The sequence below is a fragment of the Papilio polytes genome, unplaced genomic scaffold, assembly GCF_000836215.1.
Source record: "Papilio polytes unplaced genomic scaffold, Ppol_1.0 DF824191.1, whole genome shotgun sequence".
Classification (NCBI taxonomy): Eukaryota; Metazoa; Arthropoda; class Insecta; order Lepidoptera; family Papilionidae; genus Papilio; species Papilio polytes.
Window position 1 is genome coordinate 3315188 of NW_013525013.1, and position 23998 is coordinate 3339185.

General features: G+C 34.4%; 1 protein-coding gene across 1 annotated transcript in view; it reads left to right on the forward strand.

Annotated features, from left to right (window-relative positions):
- The first annotated feature begins 4399 nt into the window (after positions 1-4399).
- Positions 4400-23998, forward strand: part of LOC106110726 (protein split ends-like) — a 67354-nt gene continuing 47755 nt past the window's right edge. The window contains exons 1-2 of the mRNA XM_013292623.1: positions 4400-4764; positions 19188-19502. Coding sequence (XP_013148077.1) covers positions 4682-4764; positions 19188-19502 — 398 coding nt within the window. The 5' untranslated portion in view covers positions 4400-4681. The remainder of the gene's footprint in view (positions 4765-19187; positions 19503-23998) is intronic.

Here is a 23998-nt window from a genome sequence, read left to right on the forward strand (position 1 = left end):
TTTTGTATAAAGAGAACAAACGTGAAATGCATGGACCTACCATACAATTGTACATTTGAATTGTCATGTAAGAATCTAGATGAACCCTAGACCGAATTACGCTTAACTTTAAGGGATCAGAATTCCAAATTCGTCAATCAAAACAAAAGATATAATAAGAGCACAACAGTGAGGCCGAAAGAGAGGCTAATTGTTGGGGTGAATTCCCTCATTCTTGTCATTTACAATAAAAGATGTCTTTTCGAAATTCGCTCTTGATTTAGCGTAGCACTTGCATAAAACACTCCGTTTAATATTTAAGACAAAATATTAACTTCAATAATCATTGAAAGAAAATATAGTATATAGTAGGGCATTCAAATTAACATACTAACAATAAACATACTTCCACTGTCTATAACTTAAAGAAAATACACAATTACCACATAAAGCTTAAAGCAACACAAGACATTAAGTTTTTGCTATTTTTAATTGACAGGCGTTTCGAATTTCTAGATTTAATTTTAAAGTTTCATTTGGTTGATGAAGAAAATGTATGTATATTATTGTTATTACAAAACATACAAACCCCAAAATATTTTGTTATAAAATATCAGAACCTTGATATGCTGGAAGAATTCACATCAGAACACTTTTATTTCACAGATCAAATGCACAAGGTAATGTCAAGTAGTTGTAGTCAAATGAAAGTCTGTTCGTCCCAAGAGTAAAACATCGTCTTTTTCACACTAGAGACACACAGTTTAAACATTATATTTCTACTCAATTATAATGAATAAATAAATCAGAATTGCACATATTAAATATTTTTATTAACAATCAATAATTTATGAGAAGTTATTAAACATTTTACTAACCAAAAAACAATACTTTTACTACATTTTAAGTCTATACATTAATCAATTTTTATAGAGAAGCTAGCTCCACAAGAACAACCAATATCTGCATTAGGGTTTTGGACAACTCTAAACGCAGATCGTATTAGTTCAGTATGATAATCAATAGTGGAGCCAGTTATATACTCTAAAGATGTCTCATCTACAACTACCTGCACACCATCCCTCTTAAATATTCTGAAACAAACAATAAAATTAGCAGTTACTATTTTTTTTATTTGTTTGAACTCATTTTGCAAATTTTACATACTAAAGTTATTGCATAAATAACATCTTTTACAAAGAATGGCTCTTGGCTAAACTAAATATGTATTTTTTTTATATTATAAGATGACAAACCAGCATTCGGTCACCTTAATCCACCAAAATGGCGAAGCAACTACTGCCCATGGACATTCACAATACACTCATCAGATGAAACGTGGAATTGCTTCCACTTCACGCCTGTCTTCTGTGTGATTGTGGTATTAAACTGAGCAAGCCGACTCATTTTTGCATGGATGTCAAAGCGGGCCACTGTTAAACATCATCTAACACATAGGATCTTACAACATTTTTGGGCCCATACAATACATGTTTTTGGAAAGGTGTTTTGGTAGTACAAAAGTAAAGTATTATTCTCTCAATTTAAAATTTACATTAAGTAAAAAAGGCATGTGAAATTTAATACATGGTGGTAATTCAAATACATGTTTGACTTTTTAAGTTACATATTTTGTAAAAATTATGAGAAAAACTTAAATAATATAAAAATACATTGTTAAATAGGGTAGTTAATACTTTAGTTTTAATTGCCATCTATTATAAGTGATAATGAGAAGTATGGCTAAGAGATAGTGGATGTAAATAAAAGTAATGTCACAAACAGAAAATTCCCTTTATCTTCATCAACTAAAGATTAATTAATTTTTTTACTAAGCTTCTTAATTTTAATTTTGATTGAACATTCAATATTTTTTACCTATTTTGACTACTTATGTGTAGATATTTCATTTCTTATTAAACAATAAGTGTATGATTACACAGGTACGTGTTAAAATTGAAATAATATAAAGCCAATGTTGCTCAAAAAATCCTACAATTATTATCTGTTCTTAAGTCGTAATTTAAAAAAAAAAAACAGGATATATTTCGATGAAGTTCATTACCTGTCTTCTTCACCAACTTTATCATCTAAATGAAACTTATATTGAAAACCCGAGCATCCACCGCTCTCCACGCACAATCTTAAGAAAGATTCATCTCCTTTACACAGTTGTTTTAATTTCTGTACACAACTATCACTAAGTTTTATTGCGTCATGTGCAATCTTTCCAGAACCAAAAGATTTTTGTATTCTTATATAACTGTTACAACTTTTCCTAAACAATGTAAAAGACTTATGGAACATTGCAACTTTTTTTAAAAAATCCGCTAATCAGACATGCAAAATATAGGCGCGAAAACTTTAAGTCTCATTATATGTTAATATCTATGAAAACCAAACAAATTAACCACTCAACATGACCACGATCACGAAACGAAATAAAATATAAATTATTGTCATGTCAAATGTCACTGTCACTGTCACTAGTGACTGTTCGTCCACTAACTTTTATAAATGGACAGGCTTAATGGGAACCAAATAAATAGGAATTATTGACATTATATAAAATGATACTACAACTTAGACAAACTCCTATAATTTTTATTGCACAAACTTTTTGTGTAAATGTTATACGATTGTGGTTGGTAGTGGTTATGAGAATTACACTAATAAGATTTTACTCTCAAGAACTAAAAGTGTCGCGTTTAACTGGGAACGAAATAAAGTTGTCATTTCAGAGTCATTAGTTATAAAGATCACTGAGTTGGCTTAATACTAGTAATTTTTATATTAGGCCAGTACAGTTCGTCAGTAGCGAAAAAAACTTGTCTGGCAATCAACTGGCACAGTTGAGCGCTAATTGGCAACTGTGTCAACTAAAATGGCCAAGTGTGAATCGTGCTTTACTTTTATTATGCAATAAAACTCTATAACTGACTAAAGATCTCTACAACTGGATGGGCCACTGCTTAGATTTCACAACGTTTGCTTTGTTCCGACTTAACCCCGACCGTTAAAGTTCTTGGTAGTTAAATCTTATTAGTTTGAATCGTCACCACTGCTACCAACAGCAACTATCAGCGCCAAAATGGCGAAAATAAAATAGGTACAAACAGTTGATGAAATAAACAGTATGTTAAAGAAGATGTTTAACTTTTTTTTTATTTTGTTCCCGTGGTAAATCACTTCAAAGAAAGACTTATGCTAGGTTGCTAAGTTTCCATTTACTTTGTCATTGCCAAGTGATTAATTACTGTTAGGTTTATTTACCCAATTTACAATGGAGTGAAACTCAAGCTCAAACGGAATGTTATGATTTTATCGATCCATAAGTACTATCGAATGGTCAAAACATGATCGAAAACCAGCCATTAATTGAACGAAAGCCCAATTATTAGGTTTGTTGTAGAAAAAAATGACCCGTCTATACAAAAAACTGTTTTCCCGTGCAAATTTCAGTGAAAATTATATTTTTATACCATAAGTGAAATAATCTTGGAACTATAAAAAATCGCGCAATATGCTTAAGGTTTTAACGACAGCTATTGAAGTGCTGTACTTCCATAAAGTTTTTGATCCGTCTATTAAAAATAATGATAATAATGTAGTTCCTATATCTAAACTGACCGATACTTTTTTGTACTATACCACAGGCACACTACAGAGTCTGCCTGTGGTATAGTACAAGAAAGCACAAGGCTTGCTTGCACAAGATCTACCTGTGTTACAATCTTTATGAAACACAAAAGAAAGAAAAAAACCGATTACTTGTGTTCTGGTATGATATTCTATTTTGTATGACGGAAATATCGAACTTTTCTGTAATTCACTAATTTCATAAATGTTTTAACTTCGCTTACGTTGCTAAATCTTTTTTGTTTGTAAATTGTTCTTATTAAATTAATAGTTTATATGGTTTGATTTAGAAATTTAAAATATTACCCATGTTATGCGTAATAATTTATTGGTAGTCACACCAATTCTCCGAGTACTGTGTCAGAACAGGAACGAAACATGCTAGTGTGAAAGAGATGCAAGAGCTTTGGGGTAAGCTGGCCAGCGGTCCGATGTTGTTAAAGAATATAGTGTGTCCCTTTACTATTATTCTCTTAATGCAAAAAGTAAGAACAGATTCATGTAGTGTAAATTACGTGAAAATCATTTTTTCTTTAATTTAAAACAAAAAAAACGGTAATTTTACAGATCAGAAAATATAACAACACACTTAATACAAATGTGAGACAACATTAATGTTTAAACCCTTACCCATAATATTCAATTACTAGCTTTAACCTTATTTAAAATTGTCAATCGGTTAAAGTTTTGTTGAAATTTGTAGTTTTGTGCTGGATACCCTACTCCACTTTGCGCGGCAGCGGTCAGAAGGCGGAGCTTATCGGCAAACTCGCGTCGAAGCTGGCCTCACTGTCAATTCGAGAGCTGCGAAGAGTACGCTCGCGTCTATTACGTAGTGTGTTTGTAGTGAAGTGTGTTTTGTGAAGAATTTTCGAATGTCGTGAAGTGAAACAGAGTGTTGTTTTTCCTCAAAAAGTGCATATCGTGTGATTGGCGTTATGTTTATTGTATAATTTCATAGTGTTTAAATCAAAATGTGTATAGCACCGTGGTGTGCAAAATTGATTTTTGCCACGTAGTGACGCGAACGGGTAATGATTCCTAATGTGGAGTTCGGAGCAAGATGGTTAGAGAGACTCGGCACCTGTGGGTTGGAAATTTACCCGATAACATACGTGAAGATCGAATAAGAGAGCACTTTAAACGGTAAAATGTTCATTTTTGTCTTATACTTATTATCGTTGTTATTGTATGTCTTATGTTATATTCAGTGTAAGTTTATCGGGTAATAGATGGCTCATTTCTTAAGGAATTGCTATATTTGATATCTACAACAATTTTTAAAGCAGAATCTACAGCTACGACAAAAATAGACGCACACACCGGTATAAACAAACCCTTATTGAGTATTCCGCAGTTATTACACTTCAGTATAGTAAGTTATTACCTTTATTAACACATAATAAGTACAGACGCTACTGTTGACGTTAGTGGTCCAAATAAATTAAGCTATATAAACAAAAAAAAGTTTTGTAGTTTACTACGCAGAATATGGCCGACTGTTGTTAACTGTTACGACGTTGCCGATCTAGCTACTATAGATAAAACACGTTTTTGTGCACCTACCACACTAATTAGTAATAAACGATTGTGCATGATTCGATCACTTCTCAGCCTTCCCATTTATTTATTATTACCTGCTGTATTTATAATATATTAAAAGGTATTTTACGCGGGACTCTTCGTTGGTTTTGGTTTTATATTTAAACAATGAAGAAGCGTGACTTTTTAACTGGAGTTTTATTTGTTTTTGTTTATGAAACTCTGTAAGATAATCTGATAAATATTGATTGAAATTAATATCAAAATTAAATTTAAAATTCAAGACAAAATATTGCTTCTATTATACTATTTTTTATTTTGTACCATATTACAAAGGCTAACACTTCCTTACAATGCTACTTCTCTTTTCATTCATTCAATCAGTCACACTAAGCATACTAAATGTGTAAATATTAAGAAGGCTATTACTTTAAGCTTTACATTTTATAGTAAAATTAGATTTCATTCCTAAATGCTGAATAATTTCTGAATTTACTTTTTTTTTGTAAACATTTCAAAAATGAATCATCAGTAAATGTGAAGGTTAAAGCTTTGTTGATATGTAATGGTAATAAAATAGTATGTTCTATGTTATGAAGGCCCTTGGAATTGGAAGTATTTTTGATCCATATTTAATGTTATTGAATTGAAACATGAAAACTAGCAAAGTTTAATGATAAACAGCAATAAAATGGCCTTTTTAAACACTGAAATCATCCTTTGTCCACTTTTAAATAGGTGCATTGTTTTTTTTATTTTTCCAAAGTTAACAATTTTATTTTTTAACAAGTTTTTTTATTTAAACATTTACAAAGTTTAATAATTTTTCCGTTTCAGGTATTTTAAAAATCAATATTTAAAATTATGTTTTTTAAAATCTAATTTGATTATAAAAGAAAAATGATGAGAAAAATGATATTTGAGTGATGATGAAATAGAGACAGGTCATGGGATAATTTATATAAATACAGTACTGTTTTCACACCTTGAAACACAGTAAATTTTAAAATAAATAAAGGTATTTTAAATAAAAAATTAAAGTCCATTAAAATTTAACCCCTAAAAATACAATCTGGGCTTCCCTTTAAGTACTATAAAAGATGTAAAATAACTTTATTTTGCCATACTTGAACTAAAAAATAAATTTATATAAAATCAAAAACTCCATAATCACTGTTTACTATAAAACTGTAAAGTGCCATAGCATTATTATCACTCATACAAATGTTGAGACAGCAGTAGTCGACCATAATTTGAGAAAATAATATCCATTGTAATATAATAATTACATAAATATATACTAGAACATTTCTTCTATTCTCACTCCCTTCCTAAGCATATTGTATTGCACATGATCCATCCATGCTTTCTTTCATCGTTCCCTACCGTTGTAGCCATCAACACTTAATTACTTTTTTCTTCTTAAATACTTGACCACTAGTGCCAATATTAAACTTCTTCTAATATACACATTCTTAACTTTGTACCTTCTTGTGACACCACACATCCATATTAATATATCTAATATCCTTTCATCTGCAACTTTTGTGGCTCAACATTTAAATCATACAAAACAACTGGTTTTATGATCAGTCCCTTGAGCTTAATAGGCCTCTTGGAAAACAAGTCACATCGGTAGCCTGGCGTCATTTTCTTCCATCTTGCATTTATGCGGCTTTTTACGTCTTGGTCAACGTACTAAACTAGAGAACCAAGAAATTTCAAATCGGAGCAGGTAGTTAGAGGTACCAGTTTTTCTCCTCAATCGTCATAAATGGTACACCAAAAACTGGTCGAACCGCCAAAATCGCAGAATAAATGTTTGGTTAGGGTCCTACAAATCTTAAGCTCGATGTCATCGGCTTAAAGCATAAACCAGGGTGCCTCCTCCTGTATATTTAATGTCAGAGTATCCATTACCAGGAAAAAAAGAAACGGACTTAAAGCCGACCCCTGGTAAGCCCATCGAAACACCGTACATGTCAGTATCGCCAGCAGCGGTCCGAACTTCCGTACTTGCTTGCCAGTACTAATATACTAGCACGAATAAGCTGCAGGTATTTCCGAGGCAGTCCTTAAACTTTCAAAGGCCACTATAAAGCATTCCTCAGAACCCCTTACATACTGCTTTTCGAGGTCTACGAACACCATGTGCAGGTTCTTTATGCACACGCTTATATTTTATACATAACTAGCTGTTCCCATGCGACTTCATCCGCATAAAATTATAAAAATTTCATTTTATTGTTCACATTTGTCAAATTATCAATTGCAAATGTCAAAATGACAGCAGATGATGTCAAACCATGGCAACCTTGCTTCCTTGATGTTGGCAACAACTTATGATCTCTTTCCTCATCCTTTCTTTTTTCTCTCTTTCTTTCTTCCTTCCTTTTTTATTCTTTCCTTATCCTCCTCATTAGGGTTTGTATCAAAAATATTTACCCCTAAGTTGAATGGCGTGAAAATAGGCAACAAAGAAGTATGTGTTTACGCTTTATTATATTAGTATAGATTAGCGAATGGCAAAAACGGCGTGCGTATTCCCCCGACCTCGCGTAAATCCGAATTGGTTTTGAGATATCTCACTCTCTTCTCTAATTTTTGCATCTAACACTATTTACCAAACTTTCATGCTGTGAGCTTTATTCCTTTATAGTTGTCACAATCCTGTACATCCCCTATTCTTATAAATGGATAACAACGAACTACTACACCACTCGTCTGGGATTACCTCTTTCTGTAACTACTTGCTTAAGAATAGAGTCAGCCACACCCATCCATCTGACTTTAGCAGTTTCCATACTTTCACTGGTATTCTTTCCAGCCCAACAGCCATTCCATTCTTTATGAAGAAGGTATGCCTTCGCATCCGCAATAAATACAATAACATAGGATAAAAACTATTAAACATAACTATATAAAAAATCGTAATAGACCGACAGCCAATCGTTACTTACTACAATTAGGATTTTGCAATGTCGCGCTCCAAAAGCAACACTAGCTCGCAAGCGGTGCGTCGCTGTCGGGTCGTCGAACTCGCCACGGCCGATAATACGCAGTCCAGAGGATGTCTTACAGATTTACTTGGACCATTGATTAGATTTGGTTAAAAAATTTAAAACCATTTTCAAGTATCCTATTTTTTCAATGTAATTTAATTATTAAAACATACCAGTAATAATATCCATTAAAGTTTACAATCTTATTCTTCAAAATAAATACCCACTTCAGAACATAAATAGACGGACCTTAAGCGAAGAACATTGTAGTCGATAATTATACGACGTAGTAGAAGGTAGCCGTGAGGTACAACTATCGAGATAATTTTAAGTACAAATGCACTATTATATCTTTTTGCTAAGTATTATTAAAATACAATATTGCAATTGCATTAAACTAAAATTTGTAAATTTCGTTCATCTTTGTAAAATATTCTTTGTAATAAAATTTATTGAATTGAATGAAGTAACTGACGAGCCAGCTATCGAACGACACACCTTACGACTCTGTTCGCCTTGGGTAAATGTAGTGGCGCCTTGCGGCAGGCAGCCTGACGAGAAGTGCGGCAACGCCGCATGTTTTGTACGTGTGTCCGGGCGAGCCGTATGTAGCTACTCTATCAATACATAGCTGTTGTTGTTATGTAGATTTGTATTGAACGTTCATTCTGCGCCCTCGCCCACGAACGTTGATATGTAGGTTCTTTGTTAATATTACGTTCTATGTTAATTTATAATAATTGAAAAACTATATCGTCTACTCTCATTGTAAAAGAAAATAAAGCTGTGATAGATAATATAAATACTTGTATGGTACGCCAATCTAATATCTTATCTGGCCTAAATAAATTTTTTTATCGACGAAATAATTGTGATAAGGTACAAACGTATCGTAGCGGCAACAACGCATTTTTGACGAGTTCTACAAAACCATTCCAATTTCAACAAGCAATCTTGGCTATAATTATAGTTATGTTATGCGTCATATCAAGAAGTCAGCGTTACATTTGTGAACAACAACTTGATGGCCTGTTTTGTTTTAGCATAATACTTACGATTCGGCACGTCTTAGATATCAGTCGCTTTGTCGAGAATCGTAGAGGTGAAGATTTGCTACTTCTAATCTGTAAAATAATAGTTTAAGTATATATTTATTCATTTTACATATCTATATAATTATAAATACAAGTATTTTTCATCTACAAAGCATTTGCACGATCGACATTTATTCAAATCGACAAAGGTCGACATAAAATTATAGTTAGACACGATTTTGGTAATGTCACACTGTGAACTTTTGTCATGTGTACAAATAATTATGTGAATTTATTATTGTACGGCAATATACGGCTTATTTAAAAACGTACATTATTGACTCGAATTCATTTTATGTACGCTGTATGTCGTCAGCTCATACACCTTCATACACCTACCGTGTTGCTGACGAACTGTCAGTGATGTGAACTACCTCAGTCAATCATATATGACAGTTATGGTTCATGAAAATGCTATAAATATTGGTCCTCGATCTACCCCCATAAATCAATTAACCAGCCAAAATTACGTTTAGGTTGCCAAACACTGAAGATTAGATAAATATACTAATGATAAGTTTTTTAACATGACCAATAAAAGTAATGAAGATTACTGATTACGAAAAATGCTACACACTTTTGAATAAACATTCTGAACACACGAATTTGACCAAAGTTAATTTATTGAGTAAATTCATCTAAAAATTATTTTGACCTCGAAAAAGTAAATAGAGATATATTAGAATAAGAGTTGTAAAACATTTTTTTTTGTTTTTGCTATAAAACTATGATAAATTAAAGTGTTATATAATTATGATCCGACAACGATCCTTTTTAGCTCTGAAAGCTTCCCATTCATTCATTGCCAATAACCACAGTATTGTTATTAGGTAAAACGTTATTCACACATGGCGAGCTTTACTGGAGATTAAAAAAATCATAAAAATGAGTAGCTTTCTGAAGGAGTTTGACCAGGAACACAATGACAAACAAGTCGAATTTTCAAAGATGTGTTTTTTGTAATTCTTGGCTTAGGAAAAAATAATATACATTTACGTTGTAATGTTATGCAACCTTTCCTTGGTAACAGTCAGGACAGCACTCCGTGCAGCATTGCCCGGCCCCACCCCCGCCGCGCTCTATCGACCTGCGCAGGCAACCCGGGCCGTCGCGGCGGGCTCGGCGGCCGACCCGACCGGATTCAACCCCTATTCCCCCAACCCCAGTTCTCGGTTGTGCGCCGGTCCGTTTTATCCGATTCGACTCTTGGGCGCCGCATTGCTCTCCCCTACCTACCTCTGTATAAAGTAGATTGCACTGCATACAATTTACTTTTGCTGTTTTTATTTTCATGACGTTAATCTCGTTTAGAAAGAAACTACAGAATGTAACGCAGTTAATAATTGTATTGTATGTATAGTAGAAAAATGGCATGTTTACCGCAATGCTCTTTAAAAATATAAAACGTAATATCATTTTATGGTTTAAAATCCAAATACGGAGTAACCAACATTGTAAAATAATTTTATGTAAACATCAACATTCATCAACATCAAACATTCAACAATTTGATTCCTTTCAATACATTAACACACTCAGATATTGTATAATGTCAAATAAAATAGAAACGGCTTTTTACAATATATATATTTATATTGAAAAAATATTGGTAGGTGGTACATGATAAAAAACGCTGCTTTTATTTAAGGACGCGATTAAGTTATTTTCAAAAATGCATTATTAAGATGGAATATCCTGTCAAAATGTATTTTGTCTTGAATGCAAGGTTGTCCACAATTTCTATGCCCGCGAAATGAGAAATCCTGAGTTAGAAGATTGTACTGTAATAAAATTATAAATGCGAATTTTGGGTATAGAAGCACACATTTTTAAAACTAGATAACTTGCAAAGAGCTGAACGGATCTCGATGAAATTAGCAACGATTGTCTTACACCTCGACGGTGTTCCTGCCAACAGCTAGTTTATAACAGACTAATTGTTGCCCGCGATTTAGTCCGCTTCGAGTTTAAAAGTTCGAAACTTACGTTCGGCCTTTTTTTGAACCTATACGGGATAAATTTGGACGAAGCACAGTAATCCTATACTACCTATTTAACTTAGGTAGTAGTAGTAGTCTACGTAATAACAGAAATCTACTGATGCAAGATTCTAAATTTCTAAGCCCCGTAGTTCGCTAATTTTTTAGTTACACTTATTCTTTGTGTTCGCGGCATCTTGTAAACAGCTAGTCCAACTTCAATACTGTAAAGGACAATTTTATTCTACATTACATTCCCTTTACAACACATTTATTTGGATAAGAAAATAATATTGAAGCCTATAAAATAACGCCGCAAATAGCATGAGGTTTGAAATTCATTTTGTTAACAAAAAAGTGGTTATTGTAAGCAAACCATTAAAGACAGATATGTGCCGTCACGGACTTTTTTGTAGAAGTTTCTGAAATCTACAATTCTTTTATACATCATTTAAGAGACAAAGAAGTTAGTTATAATTTAACACAAAAAGTTAAAAAAGTCATATCCGAATGAAAAAATATTAAGAGACCGGTATGTACTTTTGCATGCGGAATCATTAATTGTAATGATATTTAAAGTCCTGTAAAATGATCGGTGGAAATATTAAAATAAACGATTGATAAACCTTTTATACGTCGATAGGTTTTAGAAACGTTATGAAAGATAAACATTTATGATTAGAGAGATAGAATGTATGTATTTTAAAATAAACTTGGGAGACAAAATATGTAACATTTAATATTAAGGAGTACAGAGAAAAGCTCATGTTTGGCTCATCGGAAATTATGAGTGTAATTGATATTGAATAAACTCGATAACTGTATAAGACAACCGCTTGTTGCAAACTCCGTACGATCAACGGTACTGCACCAGTGATTCAGACGGAAGAGTGTTTTAAATAAGCACTATATCGAGAATTGCACCAACACCTTGAAAATTGTCATATAGTCCTTATATCGACTGGAGCGTTTCTCACATTAATATGCAGGTGATTCTTAATGGTCGGATCTAAAGTTTCGTTGAGGGAGAGCATCTTAATCGTTCATCAATAAATCTTATTTAAGCCCAAAGTAATGTTCCGCGATTCAGTATTGTTGAAAAGTCATTTAATTTAAAAAAATGATTTAGAACAGCAGTTTACTGAAAAGAACAAATGTGCTGTTTGGGTATTAACGTTCTAATATTGCAAGACCTTTTGTAGATTTTTTTGAAGATTTTTTGTATTAAATAGCTATAAGTCTATGTCTTGGCGTGCTGAGTTTGAAGATGCGATGTCTAGACTTTAAAAGGTCAAATAGCAATGTTTAGTTTTAATTTTATCTCCTGGACATTGACTGAAAGGTGTTACAGGTGACATCGAACTTATAATATTACTAGCTGTTGCCGCGACTTCTTCCGCGTGGTATTAGAAAACATACGAACTATATAAATAACAAAAAGCTACGTATCCCTCAGGAACCGGACATTTCTCGGGGATGAACCTTATCCCATGTGTACTCCAGACTTTGTTTTATATCTGTGCCAAAATTCAATAAGATGTTGAATCCTTGCAGAATGATCAAGTAAAGATTAGAAAACTTAATTAATTAATACCCACGGGAACTGTAACTATTCCCGGGATAAAAAGTAGCCTATGTGTTCGTCCATACTAAGCTCGAAACCTGTGCCAAATGTAATGGAGATCCGTTCAGTCGTTTAGGCTACAAACGCTAACAAACATCCATCCATCCATCGTAACTTTCGCATTTATAATATTTATATAAGATATAATATATGATTATATGATATGATATATGATTGTTCAAGTGTCTCAATTTAGTCTAAAACCTTCTATATATTTAAAACCATGCTGATGTTCAAGGCTTCTTTGCAGTATCATTAAATTTATTTATATAATTCTACCATTGGATATAAATAAACAACAGATTAATATTGCGATAAATATTCAAGCGAATACATTTACAATTGCTACAAGTGAGCATAATATACCAAGTACTTATTCAGAAAGTAGTCTGACGTCATCGTGCCGGTGTCTCCCCCTCCCGGCCTTTTCCCCCTGTACCAGTGTTCGCTTCGGTTCGCGCTGTCGCCGTCGCTCCACTGCTAGCGGCTATACTGTATACACAGCGCAGTCGTGTCGGTTTCACACGGAAACGGGGCACGGCCCGGCGCGGCGCGGCGCGGCGGCGCGGCGGCGCGGCGGAGCGGGGCGGGCGCGGCCATGTTGTAAGAGTAAGCTTGGCAACGTCGCACTAGACATCGACCGATTTAATCATTCTTTGGTGTCGCTGCTAAGTTTCTCGTTATCTATCTGTCCACGTAATATTTTAACATCGATCGACGGTTGAATTGTTAATAGATAAGTTTTTGGTTTATATGATGGATGGTGCCGAATATAAGATGAAGGTCAAATTTAAATGTTCGTGAATAAAAATGTCTTTATTTCGTTATACTTAGTTAAAATAGCATGGTTTAAAAATGAATTCAAAGCTTTAGTCATGCCTAATGTGTTCAGCGCGAGGACATTACATGTGCATGTTAGTGAAGATATTAGTTTCATGAGCATTTTTCCCATTTATCATGCTTCATACTAATGTTATAAACGCGAGTTTTAAGGATATATGTATGTTTGTTACTACGTATTACCCAAACGGCTCAACGGATCTGAATGAAATTTGGTATACATATGTAGAACATGGTCTGAAAGAACAAATAAGCTACTTTCTTTTTAAAATTCCTTCCTCGTATAATATATTGTTAATAGTGAAGTAAAAAAGTAAAGAAAATTTGGATTGATTTTTGTACTTTAAAATGCTATTATGAACTTGAAATAATTATGAAAGTGGTCTAATCCCAAACATTTATAAAACTGCTTATCACTTATTTCACACAAGCTAATTAAATGTAACCAAGTAATTTTTACGACATCATAAAAATGGAACCTATAGATTCTTCTTTTTCAATAGCTCTATAGCCCTTTGTGGGCCTTGGCTTGGTCCAGCAACTTTTAGTTGAGATAGTAATTTAAACATTATACAAGATTAAAAAATGTTAAAAGGCAAACGGCCTATTTAACAGTTCATATGGGTCTCGTTGCACCGTTAAAAATGCTATAATATAATTACGACCTTAAAAATATTCTCTGCCTTTACTGATAAGGAAACCTGTGGAAGTGATTGTTGGTGGTTCTGGATGAATGGGCTAAAGAAATTTAATTTTTTCTTTTTATCCCCTTCTATTTTAAAACAAAAGACAAAGGAATCTGCGATTTATTAGCATTATTTGTTGTCTGGACTGCAGCGGTTTCTTAAGTGATTTCTAGTAATATGTTAAGGCTTAGTTGCTAGATTCTTCTATAAAATAAAGTTTTCCAACAATCCATCTGCATATAGTATAGCAATACTAATGCCGTAAAAGGATAAATAATGAACGAGATTCAAAAGGTAGATATAATGTCCGCTGTATAAAGATAAACACCGGCTGTTAGGTACGTCGAAAGAAACGAGCGAAGCGGCAACAGCGCGCGTTGTTCCATCGCATCGCAAGAGCGACAACGTCGCATTTTTTTGTTGTTTCGCCGCGTCATGGAAACGCGGTGCGATCGGCGCGGCAGACCGGCCACTCGCTTGACTCGTTTTATGAATATGTTAAGTGTAATCATGTAGTTATTTATTTTAAATATTATTCTGATAGTTCTGTACTAGTGACGAGCTGTTTTATTGTGAAATTAACTGCGACCTTCAAAAGTACAGTAAGTCGCAAAATGTTTTTAACAAAGGTACATAACAATTATAAAATTACATCATAACAATACATTTATAAATGAATAATTTGTCTAATTTGCATTTGTACATAATTATAGGGTATAAAAGCTATTAAAGAAATCTGTTGTGCAACCATAATATAAAGGTATTTCCAATAATATTTACCAGCAACTTGTTTCGTGTTACACTTAATATTGGTCATGCTAAGAAGAAATCGATCCAAAGTCTAAGAAACAGTCCCAATCTAGAGTCAAAAGAAAAAGGCACTTACTTTGCATTTTTGCCAGAATTAAAAACGTATCCGATATAAAACTTTTTCTTAACTATATAACGTGAGATTTTACAATATCCCTTCAACAAAATGTATAGATATTGACGCTCTTCTAGTTTTTTACCTAAATGCAACGTCGGATCAATACGAGATGTATTGTTTATGCAACAAATCTGAAATGAACTTACATTGGGAATCAAATTCTGAGAGACGTAACTCGAATTTCATGGGAATGATAAATTTAGCAAGCAAACCTATCTAAACAGTTTTATCATAAGCAAACATTGAACACACCGGGAATTATGCTAACTGTTGTTTAACCAGACTAATTGTTGTTAAGACACTGGAATGAACCGTTAAATATCTGAGAGCTGATTTCTCTAAGCTATAGAATTGAGTGCAGCATTACTACAATAGGCAATTCGCATATGACGCCAAATTGTACCAAACTTTTATACTTTATTACTTTAAAAACAGTCCTGCAAAGATTTGTTTAAATATGAGTGATGTGATTTAGTGGCAAAATTTAATAATTATAAAGTGTCTTTTTTCAAATTCCCTCGCTAAGTTCTAAAACGCACACTATTGGTCGAAGCAAGTGGCTTATCTAATATGGCGTCGCTGTGTTGTCAATACACAGTTCATTTACGTTAGTTTATATAGAAATACACTCTTAAAGTATTTTACTGTAAACACAATATCAAAACCAACTTTAAAATAAAAACATAATGAATAGAATTTTTAATTACCACTTATTTGTACCAAGAATAATAAAAATGAATCAATTTTTGACTTTGTAACCTTGAGAAACTCTGTTGTGTTTTACGTCAAAGTGACATCTAAGCGTATGTTATGAATGGAATAGACGATTGACGGCAATCGTCTCATGACAACTCAGGTCGCGTTTTAGTCGCTCGAAAAAGGTCGTAATCTTATTTTATTATTTTTAGCTCAATGCCTGAATATTTTCGCGTCAATTTTTTTATGGTTATCTTATAATAAGTAGAATCGTTTAAAAAAAGAAAAAAAAATCATGCATATTCCCTATTGTTTCATCGGTGCTTCTCTTCTGGTCGTTTAAATAATGGAATATGACATAGTTCGAAATTCGGTGATAGTTGTTTTTGTACTGTAATACAATTTTATTACAAAAACTGTTTGTTTACGAGGGGTGAATCAAAAAATTCTTGGAATCAATATTAAAAAATGCAAAGATTTAAATAATAATATTTTATTTTTCTACGTAATCTTCCTCCAATGCAATGCATTTAGAATAATGCGTTTCTAACTTCCTTATTCCTTGTGAAAAAAAAAATATTTTCTTGACTCTCGAAAAAGTCCACTACGGCAGCTATAACCGCGTCATTATCGTGAAATTTTGTTCCACGAATTTCCTCTTTTAATTTTGGAAATAAGTGAAAATCACTTGGGGCTAAGTCCGGAGAATATGGTGGGTGGTCAAGGAGATTGAAGCCAGCACAGCGGATTGCGTTGAGCGCAACTTCCGATCGATGAGCAGGAGCGTTATCTTGAAGGAACAACACGCCCAACGACAGTTTTCCACGACGTTTTTCTTTAATCGCTTCACGCACTTTCGGGATTAAATTTGCATAATAGGGTCCAGTAATCGTCTGGCCTTTTGGCAATGTAATCAATAAAAAGGATTCCTTCACTATCCCAGAACACAGAGGCCATAACTTTGCCAGCGGTAGGAGCAACTCGAAATTTCTTGATGGATGGAGAGGATGGCCGTTTCCAAGACATGCTTTGTGTTTTAGTTTCAGGATCAAAATGGTGGACCCACGTTTCATCCATGGTGACAAGACGACGGCAAAAATTATCCAAATCACGCTGGAACATTTCGAGATTACGCTTGGAAATTTCCAAACGTCGCTTTTTGTTTTCGTCGGTTAACATTCGTGGCACCCATCTTGCAGACACTATTTTGAACCCCAGTGAATCAATTAAAATGGATTGAACGCTACCAAAAGATATCTTTAGGATCTTAGCTATATGTTTTATAGTCATTCTTCTGTCTTCCAAAACCAGATTTTCAACCTTTTTGACATTTTCTTCTGTAACGGAGGTTGAAGGCCGCAAAGAACGCGGGTCATCTTTACAGCTTGATCTACCACTTTTAAATTCAGCCACCCAGTACGCAACCGTAGAATAGGGTACAGCATCACCCCCTAATGTCTGCTGAATATCCAAAAAAATTTCCTTCGTAGACATTTTTTTCAAACTGAGATATTTTATCACCGCACGTAACTCACTTTTATCCATAATTTTGACTTTTTAGCAACTCGTTGCACAAAAAAATTTATTACATGCGAACGAACTGACAAAAACAAGTGACAGTGTGCATAAATATAGTGTGATAGACACTCTTTAATTTGAATATCGAACTTGATCCAAAAAGGTTTCATATATATGCACTTCTAAGAACTTTTTCATTCACCCTCGTATATTATTGAAATGACATCTCTTTATATCATGGTTCATACTAATACTAATGTTATAAATGCGATTGTTTAGATGGAAAGATGGATGTTTGTTATAGTTTGTATGGTAGCCTAAATGGCTGAATAGATTTCGATGAAATTTGGTGTAAATGTAGAGAATAGTCTGGAAGACCGCATAGGCTATTTAGTTTAGTTTTTTTTATGTAATTCACGTGGACGGAGTCGCGGGCGAAAGCTATTTTGAATAAATATAATATTGTGTTATTAGTTTGGTAGTTGCATTATCCTTAGAGTGTTATATGATGATTGGTTTTTAACCTAACTTTCCCAAATAAAAAGGTTATCAATTTGTATGTATTTTTTTTTATTTGAATGGTAGTGGTTGCACGTGGATGCCATTTTTTATTAATATCTGTAGTCAAATACTCGCGTAGTTTTGGAGTTTACCTTCGAGACCCCTGACAGACAAATACAATGGCTTAGTTTGCTTTCTTCGGTTACGTAGGTTTTAATACAAGACCTACATACAATGATGTAAGAAATGATTGTAGCTTTTTAAATATTTTAAACTAGCCGTTACCCGCGACTTCGTCCGCGTGGTATTAGAAAACATACGAACTATAATATATAAAAACTAAAAGCTAAGTAACCCTCGGGAACCGGCCATTTCTCGGGAATAAACCTTATTCAATGTGTACTCTAGACTTTGTTTTATATCTGTGCCAAATTTTAATAAGATATGTTGAACTGTTGCAGAATGAATGAGTTAACATAAAAAAACCAAAGTAATGAATCCCACCGGAACCGTAACTATTCCCGGGATAAAAAGTAGCCTATGTGTTCTTTCGGACTATGCTTGAAATCTGTTCTAAATTTCATAGAGATCCGTTCAGCCGTTTAGGCTACAAACGCTAACAAACATCATCCATCCATCGTAACTTTCGCATTTATAATATTTATTTGATTTATATAATAAATGTATCTTTTTATTCTTAAAAAGCATAAATTAAAATGTATATGTCACTAATTACGCTCTTATTTGTGTTCAGTATGAATGTTTATAAAAAGGGCTCATTGTAAGGATAATTAATTGTAGATAATAATTGCCCTTTGAACTGTGTAATTCCGGCCTGTATGTGCTTTAAGTAATATCAAAAGAATAAAATTACGCGTCACCGAAAAATACAAACCCTGTATAACAATACCATCGGAATAATTTTGTTGCATATGAAAATAACATAACAAATAAACTGAGTTGCCCTTTTATTTAGTTAAATTATTAGATTTTTTGTCTAAAGTTTTTTTTAAATTTCATTAGACGTCATGTTTTGTCTAGTAGCACTTATTTTTTAATCTTTCTTATATTTTCCCCTCTTTTATGTATTTCATTTGCCTTTTATACTATCCTATATTTTAATTATTTGTATTATAAAACTCAGTTTATTTCTTTACAGCTATGGCCGAGTCCAAAATGTCAAGTTATTGGGTAGAATGGAAAACGCGACCGCAGGTGCAAACGGAACGACTATTTCCGGTTTTTGCGCCACAGTTGCTTTCATGGACATTAAGTCTGCTTCGAAGGCGCACAACGCGGAGCACATACTGGACGAGAGGACTCTTACAACAGAGTATTACGAGCCCGCAGCGATACCATCGGCCGCGGGTGCGCCCTCGGCGGGCTCCTCCCCTGCCGGCTCCGGCTACTCAGGCTCCTCGTCCTCCGTGAACTCGGCGCCTGCGCCCGCTGCCATCGCACGCTTCCATTTATCGTAAGTACCACATAATTTGTCATCCATTGATCCTAGATTATCTGCAAGTATCAGTATCTTAAAATTAATATAAACGTTTATAATGATTTATGCACATTCTACGCTAGGATTATTTCTTCTGTATTTAATATTTATTTAGATGTTTTTTCCTTATTTTATTAATTATAGAAATTATTAGTACTTCTGTTAGATTCTGGATAGATGGATGTTTGTTACTACGTACTATCTTCACAACGGGTTACCTACATAAAAGTATCATCTCCAAGTGCAATGAACTGGCATAGTGTAAACGCCAGTAAATCCATACAATCTATGGCTGGCCGTCGCAAATGTCCAATAGTACTGGCCAATTGTGCTCCGCGTATTATGGTTACTGCTTCGGCTACTGAGCCGTCAGGGCTGACCATAATCTAAGCTGTGATAGGTAAGCGTCATTCTAAATGACTTCCTAAAAGTTATACGTTTTTGCCGTCAGGGCATGTGCAATCTGAATGGAGCATTTAAGTGCGTATTATGTTTATGTTAAAAATTAAGGAAACGTATCATTTTACGAATTAAAATCGACAAAGATAAAACACATATTTAAATGCCTTTTTCCACAAATCGACTTCGGTTAATAAAATCGTTTGTTTTATTATACCAAACGGTATTTCCAACGTTTCGGTGAAATGTTTTTACCAATAATATTTTGTTTTACTTATTTGTAATGAATGTGTTATTTATTTCTTTGTTGTAATTAATGTTGTAGTCCATATCATAATAATCTTACAGTTTTAAAGTTATAATAAAATTTTATCGTAAGCCTTATATTGTTACAATTGTAAGAGATAAATTTGGTTATGTATTCTCTTAGTCATATTAGACAGTTTAGAATTTCACGTAAAATTTTCGAACAAACTGTTTTAAGAAAAGTTTTAACTGAGAACATTTTGTATCTTTGTACATTATGTTTTAAGAATGTGCATAAAACATCGAATGTAAAATTTTTACTTCTGCAATCAGGTACAAATTTGTGAACTATCATGTTAACCAAACAGGAAATAGACTATTCATATAATGTAATTGAAGACAGTAGGCTTATCCGTTTATTTATGTGCGTGTATTAAATGCTACTTGCAGATATTAACATTATTTTCCATAGATTAACTTGCCTTTTGACGGCAATCTTTGCTACTACATATTGTGTTTTTACATTAGTACCCCGAATTGTATTAATGTTTTTGAAAAGAATTTTTAAGAGATTTACAATTTCCATAATCACATCGCTTCATCCTTGCAATGTTGTGGTTAAACAATTTACTATATAGCATCGAGCATGTTCGTCTTAGTTGTCGCACCAACATTTAGGGTGCCGCCGCCGCCGAGACAGTGATCTCGCGACTGACCAACCTGCCTGCGTTTAAAGGATTGCAGTGTAATTTGGATTGCAGTGGGATAAGCATCCTAGAACAGTGTTAAAGTGTAGTGATGAATTGTGCAAGTGAACGATGAGTTGTGGTGTCTATAGTGACGTGAATTCGAAACAATCTGAGCTTACGATCCATAATAGGTACGTACGAGTTCTACGGATTGTCAAACTCACTGTGGCAGGCGGCGGTCCCAACTACGTTTTATGTGCACCTATTTCTAACGCTATGTAATATGTATTGTCCTTTTGAATGTTATAATTCATAAGAAACTTATTAACAAAACATACGTGTTAACAATTTCATGGCAACTATTTAGGAATCTAGAAAAAAAGTTAACAATTTTTAAAGTTTAATTTTTTAGGATCTTATTATATTGTACAGTTACCACCCAAAGCAAGCGACAATTAAAAAAATGCTAGTGCCTAAGTACGACTACTGAATTAAAAGTAAAACCAGTGTCCTTTGCGGTTTAAGAAATTTTTATTTTCTTTAAGGAAATTTACAGTTCACTTATTTAAGGTAACTTATGCTACATATAAAATTTCCATAATATTAATATTGTAAGCGTTTTGTAACTACGTGTTTTTTAACGAACTTCAAAAAAACGAGGAGTTTCTGAAATCGTTGGGATCTTTATATTTAAATAAAATATTCGCCGAAAATAGATAGCGACGAAAAATGAAATAAAAACTAGAATAATCCTCTTCGAGTTGCACCGAGATCTGCAACATTAGATCTAGCATAGAATGCATTAATAAACAACGCACATTAATTTAAACTTTTTTAAGTTTACCACTTTAGTTTTATTTAATTATCATTGCCATTATTCTCCTTTTTGGCAATCCCGCTCTTTCTGCTGGTCGGCGTAAACGTCGTTCATTGTGGTACAGCACTCTTTAACATCTTCGTATGAATGGGCCGGCTCATCTGGTGTAATACCACGACCATACAGAAGACGGGCATAAAGTGAGAGCAATTCCGCGTTTCGTCCGATGAGTGTGGTGCCAGAGGCCCAAATTTAATCCTTTTTCCTTCCCCCTTTTTCTTTCAAGAGAAGGATGAGAAGAGAACTTGGATTTGACGGTGGAGGAGATGCATAAAAAAGGGATATATCCTCGTCATGTGCGTCCACACTTCCGTAGATTAAGGGTAGTCAACGCAACTCCTATTGCAAATGTCGTCGGGCAGCGTTCGCTTCGCCATTTTGGCGTATTCAGGTGGCCGCTTGCTCGTTTGCCACCTTATGATATAAACAAAACGTGGTAAGCGCCGTTTTATATCCCTTGCCACACTATTTGTCTTAGACACGGTTATCTTACAAGCTTATTTTCTACGTTGTCTTCTACGGCGGATATTTCTTTCCTTCATTACCCCGGGTATAAGCTCATACATTGCATTTTGCCACGGGCTGAAGTCTGTGTGTGCGTCCGAAAAGATATCTGCTCTCGTCGCCTCCCCCCCACCTTGAAGACCGGGACCTATCCGTTCTGTGGCTGCGCATAGATAGCCATGACCATTTGCAAGTATACGCATATCTCTATATGTCCCAAGGCACAAATACCGATACAGATCAACTCATGTATCTAGTCCAAATGGGCAAAGATTCCGATTTTAATGCCCATCATTCCGGATGCCTCGGTTCACGTACCATCGATCACGCGGGGAAATCTGTTCATGACTTTGCATTAGTATATGATCCGACACAGCTGATCACCTCGTCCACGCATATCCCAGATGTTGAGGGCCATGTACCTTCCTTCTTAGACTTACTACTGTCCTCTTATCCGGACTGCTATCTGGTGTCCGTAGATGCCTCCTTGGGCTCGTCGTACCACTGCCTTGTTCAGACAACAATGCCAATCTTAATTCGCCTACGTTCACAACCAACTGGTAGCCGTCAAGTTGGAGTTCAACTCCAAAATTACACAAATTTTGCGCGTTTTACGCAAAAAAATATCCTTTGTCGCTAACTTCAACCTTGAAAACACTCGCCTGGTTACCCCAGCCAGCAATGGTATTCTCGGCGTTGACATGTCAAGTGACTCTGGAACAGAGCTCCTAAATACCAACTTATTCCTTTTGACCGCATGTAAGCGACATGCCACTCAAATCGTCAAGATCGGAACAAAAAAAGGAAAGTGCTGTTATTTACATTTTAGTGCTGTGAGCCGCACAAACTATTTAACTGCCTGGGAGACTTTTTCGCCACCCTAAATACATATACGAGAATCAGCTTTGTGAATGTTAGTAAAGTTAGGTGTATTCTTTTCCTATATCGGTACATGACAGCACGAAACTGTCCAATTGAACAAGATAACTAATGGCCATTCGTTTATAGTACGTACGAGTACTATCTAATCATATAACGCCCGTTATACACGTTTGTCGAAGCTTGCCGAGCGATGGTGAATACTAACGTGTAGACAGTGCATTTGCATTACCTCGCTATCACTAGCCGTCTCTCACGTAGCTGGCCGAATGACGGCAAGCGCCAACGTGTATACAGCTCGTTTGTCGTAATTACATTATTCTGGTATGCCCTAACTATATATATATATATATGCCCTATTTATAAATAGCAGAAACTGCGATGACTTCTATGACGTCCATTTTATTTCAATGCTCAATACAAATTGGCACCAACCAACATGTAGGCAACTTCTCAAAATTAAGCTAAGCTTTTTATATTAATATCATAAGGGCGCAAATGAGCTAGCCGCCATCTAGAACTGCCAAAATGGCAAAGCGACCGGTGCCCATAGACATTCGTAATAGTAGATGCGCTGCCTACCCTTTAGCGACGGAGAAGAAGCACATAAAGCGGATTATTTGCACATAGGCTAGGTGGCAGCACCGTTTTTATCCCTGATTTTCAAATCAGATGGAGAAACGATTATTGTGTTGGGCCTTTATAATATATGAATTAATTAGCTAAGATGCAAGCAACTCGACAACGTAATATCATAACTAATACAAATTAAATAATATTCAAAATTTTATTGCAACGGACAAAACCTACTAATGTTTTCATTTAAATACAGTAAAACACGTTCAAGCGATTTCTCAGTGAACCCAACCAAAAACGAG